The sequence below is a fragment of the Polyodon spathula genome, chromosome 7 (genome assembly GCF_017654505.1).
Source record: "Polyodon spathula isolate WHYD16114869_AA chromosome 7, ASM1765450v1, whole genome shotgun sequence".
Taxonomy (NCBI): domain Eukaryota; kingdom Metazoa; phylum Chordata; class Actinopteri; order Acipenseriformes; family Polyodontidae; genus Polyodon; species Polyodon spathula.
Window position 1 is genome coordinate 7,887,946 of NC_054540.1, and position 17,112 is coordinate 7,905,057.

Here is a 17,112-nt window from a genome sequence, read left to right on the forward strand (position 1 = left end):
TTAATAAGATCTTTGGTAGCCTACTTTACCAAAAATGCCTTGGGATATTTTGTATCTACTGAATAGACAGTTTTTAATCAGAAGGTCAGATCCTCTGTGTATTATCTTGTTAGTCTCCAAAACAACAAACTAGACAGATATTTCATTTAGAACAGGACATGAGACCTACAGGTCATGCACCAGAAATAAACAGCACGCAGGAATGTGCACCAAAGCAATTTTGCACACCCTTGTTAAATTACTTTTCATGGCATTGGCGTATTCATCACAACACATATTCAAGCACGTCTTATTATCAGCATTTCATGCACCTAAAGGCAAATTCCAAATCTCCATACATCTCCTTTCATGTCAGAGTTCATTCTATCTTTTTTCTGGTATTTTATCTAATTTATTTATTTATTCATTTGGAATTAGCAATTATTTTTCAGATTTTTCTCCCCAGTTTGAAATGCCCAATTTTTATTTTTTCAACCCTGCTCACCGCTGTCACCCCCACGCTGACTCGGGAGAGACGAAAACAGACACATGCGTCTTCCGAAACGTGCGCCGCCAGCCGTCCGCTTGTTTTCACTCTGCAGGCCCGCTGTGCAGCCACCTCAGAGCTACAGCGTTGGAGGACCACGCAGCTCTGGGCAACTTACAGGCAGGCCCGCAGGTGCCCAGCCAGTCCACATGGGTCGCTGGTGCGTGGTAAGCCAAGGACACCATGGCCGACCTAAGCCCTCCCCAACCTGGGCGACGCTTGGCCAATTGTGCGCTGCCACCTGGGAGCTCCCATCCATGCTCGGCAGTCCAGACTGACCTCCAGGCTATAGGGCACATCCTGAACTCCACGCGGAGTGCCTTTACTGGATGCGCTACTCGGGAGCCTATTTTCTGGTATTTTATAATGTCTATTTGATAACTGTAGCAAACATAAGGGAATCCATTAAAGGCAACACAACTTTGAAGGTATTGAGTTTCACATTTACAGGCACTCACGAAAGACATTTAAAATCGTATTTGCCAAGGGACAGGGACTGACTAGAATTTTGGACCTTTTTAAAAAATCCTCCTTAAATCGCCCTCCAACCTGCGACAATGTAGTTGCTCTGATTGTAATGAATGGCTGCTGTGGGAACAGAAAACAAGCATTGGTGCAGTGGGCCGTGAGATCTGGATACACAATGATGCTCACTGGACTCTTTAGACCGAAAGGCCATTCTGCATTCTAACCAGTAATGGTAATGACTTTCAAGTTATGATTTAAGATGCCAGAATGCCTTTTCACAAGTGCTAGGCCAGTGGTCCTTACAAATGTCTGGCAGTCCACATTAGGAACTATGAAATTCTTAGGAGCCATGTTTACGTGTCAGTGTTTATGCAGCAGAAAAACAGTTTTTATGCAATATATTGTTTGGATGTTTCTTTGTTTCTTTGTAATTTCCACAAATATTGGCATAAAGCTGTCTTTATTTGAAAATGTGGACATCTTGATGCAGTATGCTGAAATGATTGTGATCCGAGGAGCTGAGTGACTGGTCAGGTATTCAATGAGACTCCCATGATTGTCTTCTGGTTCAAACCTCAACCATCCCACTGTCCAATTTGAGGATGTGCACAATTCCAATTGCATTAAACATCAGGCTTCACTGTAAATACTAGTATGTCCCCAAGCCCCGTAAGTGGGGAAAGAATGTGGTTCTGCACATGTAAATATCTTCAAAGAAAACTACAATATCATTTCATTACAAATATCGTGCGGGATTAACGTCAGAAAGTTTGGCTTTGAAACTTACTTGATCATACTCTGACGCCCCCGGATATAACGGCCACCCCAAAAACAGCTCTGCAATGACACATCCCAACGACCACATATCGATTGCTTCACAGAAAGGTAAACCGAGGATAATCTCTGGAGCCCTGAAAAAAACAACAAAAAAACAGCATGAAGCAGCCTTACTAAACAGCAGCATGAACCCCCTTGCATTGCAATGAAGGGTCACATGTTCCAACCTATGACAGCCAATCTTATATACAACTATACAACAGCATGTATATATATACAACATTAATATATATATATATATATATATATATATATATATATATAATATATATATATATATATATATATATGGTCAAAAATCAAAATAAGCATCTTATTTAATGGGGTTTTTTTAATTTATTTTTTGATGATACTGTAGACCTTACCCTTACCCAAGACAAAGTTTTACAATCATTTGCCTGTCTGTGCTTTTCCATTGTGTTTCCTCTATATGTAATTACCACTCCTGTCAATGTGTAACCATGCTTTTATTTCGCGTTACTGGAAGTTCACCATGATATTGTACTGCACCTTCAATAAACTACACCCCAACAGTAATTGTTAAAACACGGACATTTCAGCAGAAATTTTAACATAAAGTCCTTGCCAAAGTGATTTTTTTTTCCCCGTTTAACATTGAAGAAACAATTACTGAAGATGGAGGTGTAGATGTAACTTATAAGTGTGTGGCTATGGTAGCCTAAAGTGATTGCCCAAGATGTTCTGAGGACTTAGTTGCAAAATCTGATTGTATACACTGTAAATGACACTTCTGTGCTGTTTAAAGAGCTTAATGCGATAGTGCACATTCTGAATGGAGCCTTAAAAATACTGCTTTAACTTACTCCCTAGAGTAGCTAGGAAACCACAACATTCAAATAACAATTTCATGACAACAAGCAGCCATTTCATTGGCTATACATAAATATTGCAAAATGTACAGCCCCTTTACTAAAATATCCATTTACCACAATGCTCAACAAAAGCCGGCTTTAGACTTCCCTTTTTAAGGGGGAAAGAAATAAGTGATGCACTCCCCTTGCAGTAGATTTTATACTGGCCTACAGAAACGCTACCGTGCTCAGGCTTTGTCAGAGAGTACCCTAGTGATAACGCCTGCTTATTTTATTTACAGTAACATGCCAAATACATGAGCGCATAACAGTAATAAAAGATGATAAAGAACACACAGCATGGCATAATAAACAGATAACACAATAATAATAATATGTAAACCCAGAGAGGATGAGATTACTTTAAGAGGACTATAAAAAAAATAAAAAGAAAGAAAAACATTATGTTCTGTATCTCAAATAACAAGTGCTTGGTCTTTTTAAATATTCTATGGATATTGGTTGGAATTTATAACAAGAACATTAGTACTCACATCTCCTACTTTAGAAGCTTTAATATGGTTCTTTATTAAGAGCTGTTTCTACAGCTTCTACAGTTATTGCAAGAATAATAATCAAATGAATGCAGTATGAAAATGTGGCAATCTTAACAAATATTTAACAACCTGAAGGTTCATGGAAGCTGAAACTGAAACACCAGAAGTGTAGTGCATATTTATGAAGATATAATATTTAACAATAATACCTCAATATCCTAGGCCACCCCCCACTATGTGGGTAATATACAAACATATTAGTTTATATTAATGTCTTAATATACAGGACGATGCCTCCATTATGTGTTTCATATTTAAATATAAAAATAGGGTTTTAGTCCTTTACAAAATGTCATATTTCATCTAAAATTATATTAAAAATGCCAGCATTAGATGCTTTTAAATATATCAAAATAACTATGAACAAAATAGAAAAAAAATATGAAGCTAAGGTATGCTTTCCAGTTTCAACATCAAGAGGTTAACCAGTCAAATAACTAAGTGAATAAGCTAACATTAAAAATTAATATATAATACATGGACGAAGGCTATATTTGCACCCTGAGCCATTCTAAAACAAAGGATAATACTACAGTAGTGACGTCAAAAAGTGATAATTCCTCTAGAGGAAAATATACTTGAACTTTGACCAATTCGACTCCTAGAGACCATCATTTTCAATTCAAACACAAAATGTCTTGTTTTCAATTGCTCGACAACACCCACAGTACAGATATGTTCATCAATGATCAACAAAATGAGAATGAGTTAAAAAAAAAAAAAAAAAAGATGTAAAGCTGGTGCATTCGTATCTCAGAGAAACTAAACGGATAGCGATTTATAAATCACTGGACCTTCGCTCTCGTAATTTATGATGTCACAGAAACCCTCGATGAAATGATTTCCCTGCAACTCACTGAAGCCCATCTACTATTCTATATACACACACACACACACACACACACACACACACACACACATATATATATAAGAATCTCAAATCAATCATAAATGCTTACTTCAGTACTCACAACAGGCAAAATGAAATTCAACAAAAGTAAGAAGAACGGAAAGAAGTTAGAAATCATGGTACCAGAATTATATAGACACAAACAGGAATCAAACAGTTAAACAAATAGGACAGGATTTTCAAAAGGTTGTAAATGATAACTCCAGTGTTAATCAACAAATCGGAATGCATCATTGATTTTGGCATTTTCAAGCGGTCGTTACACCCATCTCGTTATTAAATAATCATGCTAACGTGATTTCCGAAACTATGTTGATTAACGAAATAATGTTACTATCTTAATGGGCAGTGCTTCTTGCAACTATTCTGTTCACGTGAGAATTTAAAAGCAAAAACGTGTTAATTGTCACAATTTATCAGGAGTAAATTAGCACTTGCAAAAAGAGGGTTTTAATTGATTGAATAACGAACAACAATTCCCATCATCCTCCTGCTCACATATGTAACAGATGGATTTACCAGTGAGTAGGAGGATGATAGGAAATGTAGTTTTAAGAGGTCCATGCGGGTACATGGGAAGGCATCTTGAGGCAGGGAATGCAATTTAAAATGTAAAAAAAAAAAAAAAATTAAACAATACACACTTACGTAAACCATAGTAGCAACACATGGGAACACGTAACACAATAAAATAAAAAGGTACTTATGTATCCTTTAAGCTTTTTAATGAGAAATGCGTTCATTAATGACCTCACTGACTCAATTTCAAAGTATTAACAGATTGATTTAATGAACACGTTAGGTTTGAAAATAACTTGCTACCAAAGCTCTCGTTACTATACCACATGTTCGATACAATAACACTTGTTTTCGAAAATCTAGCCCATATTTTTATAAGCAAGCAGGTTTCAGTATGGTTATGTACCGTGCATGCAGGATTCGTGTACATTACGTACACTGACTGTGTTAAGTAGAGTCTGTGGTGCTGGAATTAAGACCACTCAGTTTGGAAGCAGTTTCAGTTGCATTCAGTATTAAGTTGTAATGTAGAGTTACTTCAAACTTGTACATAAACTCAATCAATGTTTAAATAGTTCCGACATTTGCAGATGCTTTCAGATGCAGACAATATTAACAGTTCAGTCTTGTTTAAACTGTTCAAAGTAGAATTGTTTGTCTTTTTAATCTTAGCAAAGTGTTACGCTATATTAACCGTTTTTTACTTCTAAATGTAGTTAGAAAAGGGCAGTCCCTAACCCTAGGGAGCCGTGGAATTCCTATTGAAGATCAGCAAGTTAGCAAAGCCATGATGTGAACCTGCGCTCCCCTGACAGCCTGCACAAGGACCTCTGCATCTGCATGTACTGTATTTTGTCACTGGTACTTTATGGTGCACTTAAATGACACTCAAATGGCACACCTATACTAAAAAAAAACAAAAAAACCCTGACAGTTCAGCATGTGGTATTATCTTTAGCACCACTAATAGTTCACTCGGCTATCCCTAATCCATCCAGGGACATATCAAATGCAAACAGCTCTTTAAAAAGCAGTGAGATGAGTTTCGATTTCTGTAGAGAAGACCCACCCCTCCTCTCTCAAGGTTTCTCTTTCACCATGTGACTGGGAAGCCTCTTATTTGCAGAATGAGCAAAACTGAATTTCCGTTGAATGCCAATTAGAGGAAATCAGTATATTTGCATGTTAGGTGTCTGTATCATTTCTAGGTTTCGGCAGGAATGCAAATACTATTTATTTTAAATGTGCCTAAGGGAATGAGGATTCCTGGGTGTCCTGCTTTCTGACTCTCTGGTTGAAACTCTGTTCCACTAAGAAAGGAGTTTCTGCTAAGCATGGGTGCACAATTCATATAAGCCTTTTGATTTGATTGCATTCTAAAAACATCAATCCAACAGTTTTGTAAGCTTCTCTGATGAACTTGTTTTAAAGTTGCCTCTTCAAGAGGTTCTCTAGTACTGGGGTTTTCAACACTGAACCTCAAGTATAACCAAAAGTCCAGGTTTCAGCCAGTTTTATGTATTTATTTATTGCACTATGGTGATAGATATATTCATAAAGCAGTTACCAGTGTGCTAAATTTACACTCTTTTTTGTCAAAAAGTGCAATGTGTTACAGAACTAGCAAGAAACAACTAACAGGCACACAGGAGCTGTAAAATAACCACCCTTAGTTGTTTATTTGAAGCTTTCTGACAGCAATACACATTTTAAAATGTAAGAATTTATTGTGCAAATTCACAATAACAATTGATCACATTTTACTAATTGTGTCATGCTACATATCGTATCGCAACCCATGTACCCGGGTATCGTAACCCACAGATATACACCCCTAGCTTATGTACTCCAAAGCAACTGCTGTACTTTAACTACACACTGTCTCATAGGCTGAGTGCTGTCTTTTGCACCGGAAAACTACTACTGCGTTACATGCCTCACATCAAACACCATTGTTACTGTGCTAACAGCTCTGTGATGAACCCACTTTCCATTCACTAAGAGCAACTACAGCTATAGTTCATGAAAGATGCCCTCAGAAAAGGATGTTCTCTAAATCATTTTCAATATACAGGAAATACAGTATTGCTCAAGCTCTCAGAGACTTCTGTTGACAAAACAAAGCCGAGCTATTTCTGCTGTGGAGGTTAGCAATGGCCTCTCTCTGTCAGCCCTACTGACAAACCTCCCTGTTTCTGTGATGTGTCCTATATGTATTATCCAATGTCAGCAAACTTTTGCCATTTTAGCATCACTACACATCCAGTGTATTGTTGCTGCAGTCCTACATTTCTACAGTAAGACGGTTTTGTAACTGAAATGTATGTTGGCGAGAACCACATACAGAATAATGGTACATAGCAAGAACTACATACATAACAGTTGTAATATGCAGTCACCATGCCGTTCTGTGATGTACAATGCACATCATTGCTCTAGTAGTATTTGTTTTCATCTGTGCTACTAAACTGCCCAACATTTAGTCAGTCACAATGAAGTCAAAAGCCCTGTATCCAAGTACACATTGCATACTGTGCAATCAAGCATGACTCTCAATGCAAATTCAGTTATGTAAACAATCACATCTCTTGATTGGTAAACCAAGCTGATAGAAACAATCACACATCTACCCTCTAAGCAGACAGGGAAAAATGAAAATCTCACATCACAGACCCCTACTGCTGTGGATCTAACTCCAGGGTTATACAGTTAAAAAACTCACATCACAGACCCCTACTGCTGTGGATCTGACTAGAGGGTTATAAAGTTGCAGCACCCCCATACAATCATTTTCCATTGTATACCAACATGTTTACTGTTTTTAGCACTAGGGGCCATATTCTCAAAGTATTTACCACAGTGTTAAGTTTGTTCTAAAATGAAAATATTGATGTTACAGTACAAAGCTTCATATGAATAGCAGTAAGTCCCACCAGGAGCTCCAGCATTCACCTACATGTAGGCCAAGTTGCTTCTTGGTCATTCTGTATCATTAGCAGTTTGATGTTCGCTTTACGAAAAAAGCTATAAAAACTTACCAGTGGTAAATGCTTTTTGTCCACGGTTACATAGTTTCACCTTCTCTGGACTCAGTGCCTTTAGAAGACAAACCTTGTTTACATTTCAGTTTGTTTTGATTTCACAAAAAGGGGTTGTTTGCTTTGGTTGTTTTGACAATAAATGCATACAGCCCAAACATTTTTTAACCACTGGCATTAACATCCTTCTGAAATATATTTAATAATACAAAACCAAAAATTCAAAACCATACTGCACATCTTCAAATAGTGGATTTCTTATTTGCTTCGAAGCACTGCACCCAATCTCTGTGAACTGGTCACTACTTGCATGGTCTGGGAGAAGAGACGCAATAACCCATCTTTAAGACCTGAGCCCCTGGAAAATGCATTTGGGTTTTTGTTTTTTTTACTTTAGGAGCACGTTGGCTGAGCAGGAAAATAACAAATCTGACAAGGGTGCCTGAGCGACATGAAATCACACAGGTATTGAATGCGGTTCACAGACATCAGAGGAATCTACAGCTGAGAGCTCTCCAGCTACACTATGTGCTGTATTGTATTGCCCTTTTTAATGGCTTGAAACTCACACTAGCCCTGCATCAAGTCCTGGGTTTCATAACTTCTCTTATGAAGGTATATTATTGAAATGACCAGGTTCCAGGAGTTTAAACTATCAGGCCCCTGGTAAATCTGCTCATAATTATCACTGCAAGTTATATCTGGCTGTCTGTGAGTTTGTTAATATAAGTTATTCATGCAGCTACGAGGCATGAACAATTTATTTGACATCAAACTCCTGGCTGCTTATCATTTTAATAATATACAAACTTAAGATATGGAATTATGACCTTCATAAGCTTTGCCAATAACCAGTTTCCCACATTTAATATATACACCATTTTCTTAATTTTTTTCTTCTAAGGGGCACAAAACAGCTTCTTAAAAAACAAAGAAGCCCATCTATCACAAAGACCCACATTATATAACACCAAAAAAGCGGGCTGTTTTACATTCCTGACTCATTTTTCAATTCCATAATTACCTTTTTCTTCTCCTCCCCGCATGCTACTGATCCTATCAATGATACTTTTCATTTCCACCTTCGCTACTGAATCAAGTTAGCACTGAGTTTTACAATAAGACTCCTTAGCTAATGCGACAGTCACATAAAAAAGAGGGCAGACAATATAAGATCGATGGAGCTCTGGTACTGTCTCTCCATCTCTGTCTTGTTTGAATGGTATGGAAGAGAAGGTTATTCAGGAAAGCACAGAAGCAGCAGTTTCACACTGATTTGCAGTGGAGACCTGCTTTCCTCAGAAAAGGACTGAATTTGCTGGGCTGAAAACCAAGGCTGGCCACGTACTGTATTCCAACTCCCACCCCCTGGAAAATCAATTTGACACAAAAAGGCTTTCCTCAGATGACAGCTGCTCGAGAGACAAAGAAATGTTACCAGTTGTCTTTGTGGGATGGATCCAGAATTTGTCAAAAAAAAAGTGTCATGCAACCGTTAGCACTATTCTCTCTTGGAAAGATCTTAATGACCCCAGTGTTTGACTGGCTTCAGAAGACATGGTCAAATCATGGGTATGAGATCTCATAGCTGGTTTTGCATCACTAGCAGACCCTTGTAGTCCAGGTGCAGGTCATATCTCCTTTGAGGGTCAAATGCTAAATATGTGGGCTGCCTTTATTTGAATGAAGATACTGTACATACAGTTGATTATCTGACCCAAAGCTTTGTTATAATTTTTCAAAAGAACCTTCATTCAGAATTTATTGCTATAACTGTATTGCATTTCTTTCTTTCTTTTTAATTTGCTTTAGAACTACATTACAAGCTTGGCATGTTAACACATGAGCAGTCATTACATATTCAGTCTGTTTCTTTCCTTTTTTGTTAGCAGTGTCATTCCAGTGCAAAGAGACAGCCTCAGACCTAATGGCATAGTGCAAAAAAACATCTGCACTGCCTCAGCTGATCCAGTTCTTATACTATTTTATATGAATGCACAATATTAGAGTACGTTACACAGACTGCATGGATTTTTAACTAGTATTGTGAATCACTGCCACTAGGTTTTCCAGAGCACTCTTCAGCTTTTATCATTTTTAATGAACTGACAAGAATCCAAATGGATGGCACTCGTTCATATTCCATGTTACAATATCATTCATGTGTTTATTTACTACATTACATTCTTTCAACATCTCCCAAGCACCAAACCTTACTGCTTGTCCAGTTTGCTTTCAATCCCACTGGGTCACTTCTCCAGCAGACACCTGAGCCCCACTCTGTCAACTCTGTGCACCAAACAGACATGGTCCTGCCACTATCTGGACCCACAGGGGTTCATGAATGTAATCAGCAAGCTTTGCTCAGCTCAGGGAATTGACATAAAAATGAAAACAAAAGGGAAAAATAAATATCCTTTCCTTGAAACTGTTACAGGAAACATTCGCTTTCGCGTGAACGTCGATTTTAATTTGCAGAGGTTAATAAATCTTGACAATCTCATTGTCCGTGAGGCTCTTTTCACCTTGCATGTACTTGCTGGTACTGAAATTCCTTGTGACAACTTTTTTTCTCTCTCCTCTTAGACATGTCAAGTTAAGCACAGTTTTATTGCAAAATGCCACTATAAATATAAAGATGAATTAACGAGGGCCCTTTCTAGATTTCCTGCACTTTTTGTGTTTTAATACATTTTACAATGCACTATACATTTACAGCACTGCTCCACAATGTCCCTCTACAGCAAACTCCTCACCCTACCTGTGGTAAACACCAAAAGAGGACCTCTGACTATCTACAAATCAACATACTGTGTGACTGTTCTACCAAAGTACTCACAGGGGATGATATGATTATGTCTATTACTAATATAAGTGAAACTATAAAAAGGTTCCATCTACACATCAATACAAATACAAACATACATATACACAAAAAAAAAAAGATTTTAGAATGATACAAGACACATACGTTTTTATTGCTTGTAAATCTTCACAGCCCCATGCAAATTAAATTCTATCCATTCACAAACTGGGCAAATAAAATGAGAATCTGCTTGAGGCACCAACAGCCACTGAAGCCAATGTTATACAATGTAAATGTGTGGCAAGCAGCAGTCTTCATTTCACATACTGTATACTGTTACAGTAATGTTTGCAAATATGCATAAAGCTCTGGTAGACTTTCTAGCCAGAAAATGAGAGAATGCCCTAGTCTGCAGGATCAGGACAGTGGGTGCCCATGTAACTGTCTTGTGTCCATCAAGGTATCCCTGAAAGATGGACTGAGTCCACAGACACATGCAGCATATTGTGCTACAGTAGCCCAACTTACCTAAACCACCACTGAACAAGCCACCTGTATTCACTCCAACAATTCCCAGAGAGAGGTCCTCCCTACTACAAAGGCATTTTTCTGGTGGGAAATTAAAGCTACAGTAGATGTTACCTTATTCCAGTAGCAGCCCTTTTTACCAATGAACTCATTAGAAAGGGCAACACAAATGGCAACCATTTACAGCATAATAAAACCACAGGTAAGTGCAGTATAAATGGTACAGTGAAGTATTATTGACACTATATTTGAATGGGGGTATATTATACCCTCTAGGCTCTAGAGGCTTAGACCACCTATGGTCTGAGTACCTGTTGTGGTCTTTGAGGAGATCCCATGTGGACAAACCACTAATCTGCAACACCATCGCATCAACAAACAAGCTCTGTGCTTCTGCCATACGACATCCTCGCTGCAATTTATCCATCTGTTCTCGAAGATTATTAAATATTCACAGCTAAAATGCACCCTGCTGGGATTTGCAATTACAAGGACATTATGCCCCAAATATATGTCTATATTTTGTATTGCGGAAGAGTCTTCTAGTACCTGGTACTTATTCAGTTTGTCATTGAACTATTGATGTTTTTGGTCCCATGCTGGTAGTAGTCTGACACATAGCTGGTCTCCTCTTTGGAAAAGGTTGACAACCACTGCCTCATGAAGGAACAGCAAAAAACATTGAAAACACCTGTATTGTTGGAACAGCAGCGATCTGTACTGACAGAGCATTGAGGAGTCTGAGTTCTTCTACAATGAACAGTTTTGGTTGTTTAGACTATAACTCATGATTCTATATGACATACACACCCACAATGTTTTAGAATTTTCACATCTTAGCCTTGTATTTAATGTATCATGCATTGTTTTTCACTGTATCTTGTAAAGTGTTTGTGATCGTGGTCCACTATGAAAGGGGCTATATAAAATAAAGATCGACTGACTGATTGATAACTCTTCTTGAGGGTATTTGTTTGTATTTATATTACAATTATTTGCTTTAGAAGAACTCAAACTCAGAGAAGCTTTAGGCTTTGTTCACCTTCACAGTCATCAGTCGTTGTTTTCCTATGACTGACATTGAGGTGTCCTAGAATAGGTAAGAGACCGACTGTGTGTTCTGCTTTATGAGAATACAAGTGCTAGTGTAATGGAAATACGAGGTGGGCTGCCTTATAACTGCATTAGGTAAGACTGGAATTATTAATAATTATATGTAATTAAGGATTAAGCTATGAACCAGAAATGTGTATCCACATGGTGTAAACCATTGTTTACAGTTAAATCAGGAACTATTAACATGACCATCCCTGATTTACCATGCCTAACCAGTGCTAGACCATGCTGGGTTTATGGCACCACAACTAAATCAAGTTTAAGACCACGGAGTTTCAGGAAATGGTTGTACATCACAAGCAGTCATTGCTATACTGTGAGTCCCCATGAAACAATCACGGTCAGCAATGATACCACGGTTTACTCATCGTCTGGGGAGCGCTGTAGTGAAGCAGGTGTTACCGGGAACACTTGTGAATAGCTCTCCAGAGAAGATTGAGCTTCCTTGTAATGTCTGTTTGTGAATAACCTTCAAAAAATAATGTTTGGGCTAGCTGTACTGATTTTGACATATTAGAAAGCAATGAAGCAAATAACCATGGTGAACCATGATGAAGACAGCGAGTGGTAGATGAAGATATGGATCTAGATAGATACACTGTAACACAGCAAGGCTATGTGTTCTCAGAGACAAGTCTTGCAAACACTAGGGATCACTCATGCTTCCCTGTGTATACCACATTTATCTGTAGGATTTGCAGTAAAGTCCTGCTTGGTGGAATGGTCACTGTGGGGGCTGGTGCACTTCTTCCATTTCAAATTGAGTGACATGCTGAATTGTGGTAAACTGCTGTGGCACATCTTGGACTGGGAACAAAGGCTGTGTTCTCGAGTACTGCAGTGGACACAGGATATGAGCAGACCCTCCTCCTTCTCCAGTGGAATTAAGTGCTCTGAGATCACAGCTGTGTCCTAATGTACGCACTCAGCTGCACACAGCTGTTCACTCCCGGCTGGCTCGGCCATCGTCACAGGCAGGAGACAGAAAGATGTTTCCTGGACCCAAGCCCCCAACTTCACTGAGCAAAAAAGGGTCTGTCCAGTGGCTTTCCTATGGCTTTTCAGAAGCAACAACAACAAAAAAAAAAGCCTCCCGCTGGTTGTGTCTGTCACCTAATGAGAACAGATTGTGCAGTACAATACAAGGTCAAGATAACCCCAATTTTACTGACTGAAAAGTTGGTCATGCTTTGTAAGCAACAGTTTTTGTGTTATAGTCATCTTACCGTACCTGCCAAAGATAACAGCATTTGAGAGCAATCTGAGCTTTTCAGAACATTGTGTCTTTTTTATAATAAATTATCTTAATTTCCTTGGGTGATGTTTTTTTTTTTATTTTATTATAAAATAAACTATATTTGGTGGATATTCTCTGTAGTCTCTGTAGAAAAAAAAGCAGAGCAGATATGTTTTTGTCCCCTATCTCTGAAAATGACTGAATGTGTGCTTCACATTACTCAAAAAAACTCAAACGACACTCTGAATATTTGTTTACATTTGCCGTATCCACTGAAAGCATAACTTCACAAGAATGGCTTCTTTTTAAAATTAAATTATAAAGGAAATCAACTTGGTGTACATTGAAAAGGTAAAATCCATACAATCTCTTATCAAGACAAAAACAGCTAGTGTGTGTATCCACCATTGTGTCAATGTTCTGGTGTATAAAGCACAAAACTATACAAAAAATACAAGGCTACCTTTAAAATGTGTAGAAGTCTGCAGGTCCCTCCACAGTTAAAATGTAAAAAAACAACATTAAGAAAAATAGCAAAGCTCCAGTTAATGTATATTACATGCACATTCTGACATAGATGTACTATTAACTATTTACAAACAGGAACAAACACACAACAAATTAGAAACACACAATGAGACAAAGCTTTTGGTCTCATTATTTTTTCTGTCTGCAAAGTCATTTTCTAAAACACACTTCCACTCCTCTATTAAAACTGTAAAATAAATGAATAAATAAATGCATTTTATATCAAGCCATCGCTCTGAACAAAAAAGTGCTTTAATATTTAAAACACAAGAGCTCTCTGGGCTTCTGTACACCAGTTTCAATCATTGTAGTACCAACAGAAAAATCCTTTCAGCTTTGAGGTGGATTTAAGCTTGCTACAAATTTCCCTTTCCTTTGACATATTGATCAGGATAGACCTCTGTGGTGTTTTGTATTTCATAATGTGGATAGTTCTGTTAACAGTGAAAATATGAGTTTATAAACAGACTTCAGTCAACAGCGCTGTCTGTCCATATGTCTTTCTATCCATCACAAACATGAGGCAGGATATCACAAAATGTTCTTTGAAAAACTGTCAACTGGGCTTTTTGTTTTATGCATACCGTAAATGGGACTCTTAAGTGAGTCATAACATCAGGCTGTAACATACAGTTAAACAACCCTAGGTTGTTGTTCTATTCTTTTCTATTCATTATACAATGGCATCTATTTTCAAAATTGACTTTACATAAACGACTCTAATTTGTTTACTTGATTTTCATAATCCAATCACATATCTTCAAGTAGCAAGACTGTTGTATTATTCTTTTTGAACAAGGGTAAGGGTTAATTTTACCAATATGTAAGTACTGTCAGTTGAGTAGATTTACACCACCTCAAAGTCTATGCAAATATACGTTTTACTAGGGTACACTTTTGCATTATTCAGGTATATGTTTATAATGTTCTAAAATCAAAGAACATCCAAAATAGAAGTTAGATTAAGAATAAACAGTAGCTCAAAACAAATCCATGCATTTTACAATATATACAGTATATATATATATATATATATATATATATATATATATATATATATATATATATATATACACACACACACACACACACACACACACACACACACTGTATACAATGTGCTTAAAGCTGTAGATTGATACTGCTGTGTAATGTACTGCAAGTGGACGAGGTGCACAGGGATTACATTGGGGGTAGGTAATGATAATATTTTGATAAACGGTTTGAATTATGTTTTTTAAATATGATGGACGTTATATTTTTTTGTATACAAAAAGCAAGACAAAATGGGACGTGCATTAAAACTCACTGCTTCTACCCTGAGCATTCGAGTATGTCACACAATACCAAGTAACATGAATACAATGGCAACAGGCAGAGAAAGCCACAACAGTCACTTTTTATTTGATTTCACCACAGAAATGCTATGGGAATATTTAATAACATTGACCATTTGACAATAGTATAAAATAGGTTTCTAAAGTGAAAAAGGCAGGGCCTTCCTTCCGCTTCAAGTTGTTAAACGACATGCTACGTACCTGCTCTTTACATTCATATTTTTTACCTCATACCCCTGACTAATTGCTGGACAACACCAGTGTTGTCTCCCAGTTGACACCTAAGGAAGGAACTGTGCATGCTCCCAACGGTAGTGCTCTCGTACCGTCTGTGTTTATCTTCACTCATTACGACAAGTTTAGGTAGCACAGTAATCTCTGTAATACCATCACCAGAGAAAAGTCAAAGTGAAAATGCCTAATTAAAATATGTGTTCTGTGCGTGTAAAATTACCATCACAGTCATCTGTACAAAATGGAGGTTCAAAGTACTGTAGAACCTCTCTGAAATGATGCAGGCAAATATCCAGAAGCAGCAGAATGGGAAGCTAAGGCTGATTTTCTAAAAGGGGGCTGATCCCTCAATCTGTGTATCACCTACTCTCTATATAACTTGCCCTTTTTCCCCTTACTCCTGTCGCTTTGGTAGAACAACCATTGTCTCTATTTATCATGTGCAAGTATTCCCAAATGAAGCATTGAAAAAGGCAATTCCTATGAAAGGGCCTCGTTTTTGAAAGCTGTATAGTGTTCTACCTCGAGAACAAAGGCTTGTTACTCTGCACTGTGCAAAGAAATGCATACCAAATGGAAACATGGATCACAGATTTAAAAACTTGGGAGCACAGAAACTGTAAGTCGCCAAAATGAATTAATGCAATCTAATGTAGGGTCAGTACATGTTTCTGTTTGCCTTTCAGCTGAACATCAAATAAATGAGGAGCTCTGACAGGTTATAGATACACCGGGGTCTACTCAGTGGCTGACTATCAAAGAGTAGTTTGGTACAGTATGGGAATGAAATATCACTATATCCTATTCTTTTTGTTTAGATGCACTTTATATATCATATTCGATCAACTATTAATATGACCTAAACATTTTTAGGTTATCAGTATGAGTTTGGTGATAATAAACTTGAAATAATAGGAATGTTTTTCTAAAGACAGGTATATTTTAACAAATGATTCGTCATGAAAACTAGCTTGCCCCTAAGGGCTTACATTAAAACCAGGTGACTTGGAGGGGGTGAGGTAAAGTGATGCCAATTACAAAACTGAACATATCCACTGGCTTGCAGTCTTAAGCAAAAATGTTAATTTGAAGCAAAATGGTACCCGAAAAGAAACACCAAAGCGTGCAAGTTGCTTGGGTCGTTTGGAAAGCTCCTTTCCTGGCAGGTGTTGCGATGTCTTGTTTGTCTCAAACGTTCATGGAACACTGGCATCACAGGAGATACCATATCTCAATATGTAGTTTCCATCAGTCAATACCTTTCAAAGCAATGCATTAAACGGGGCATTGCAATGGGGATCACAGACATTTTTCTTTTTTTCCAAATATGTTTTCAGATATTGTGCGTACATTTTCAGAAAAGAGAAACACAAATCTTAACATTAAATACTGTATATACAGCTTTAAATAATTAAGGGTTCTCCAGAGACATGTATATTAAGCATTATGAATCTTCAAATTCTGAGTCATGTATGCAAATATTACAAATATTACAGGTTATGCTAGGAAGGTGTCCCTAATTCTCCACCATAATAGAAGCAGCCTAAAATTCAAAATGGAGAGGCTCACCTGGTTAAGGTACAACCGCGTGGTGTGCAG

The 17,112-nt window shown here is 37.6% G+C and overlaps 1 protein-coding gene across 8 annotated transcripts in view; it reads right to left on the reverse strand.

Moving 5' to 3' along the window:
• Positions 1–17,112, reverse strand: part of LOC121318095 (homeodomain-interacting protein kinase 2-like) — a 77,678-nt gene that overhangs the window by 28,098 nt on the left and 32,468 nt on the right. For all 8 annotated transcript variants that reach the window (XM_041254375.1, XM_041254381.1, XM_041254380.1 and 5 more), the window contains one exon: positions 1,782–1,905. In XM_041254375.1, coding sequence (XP_041110309.1) covers positions 1,782–1,905 — 124 coding nt within the window. The remainder of the gene's footprint in view (positions 1–1,781; positions 1,906–17,112) is intronic.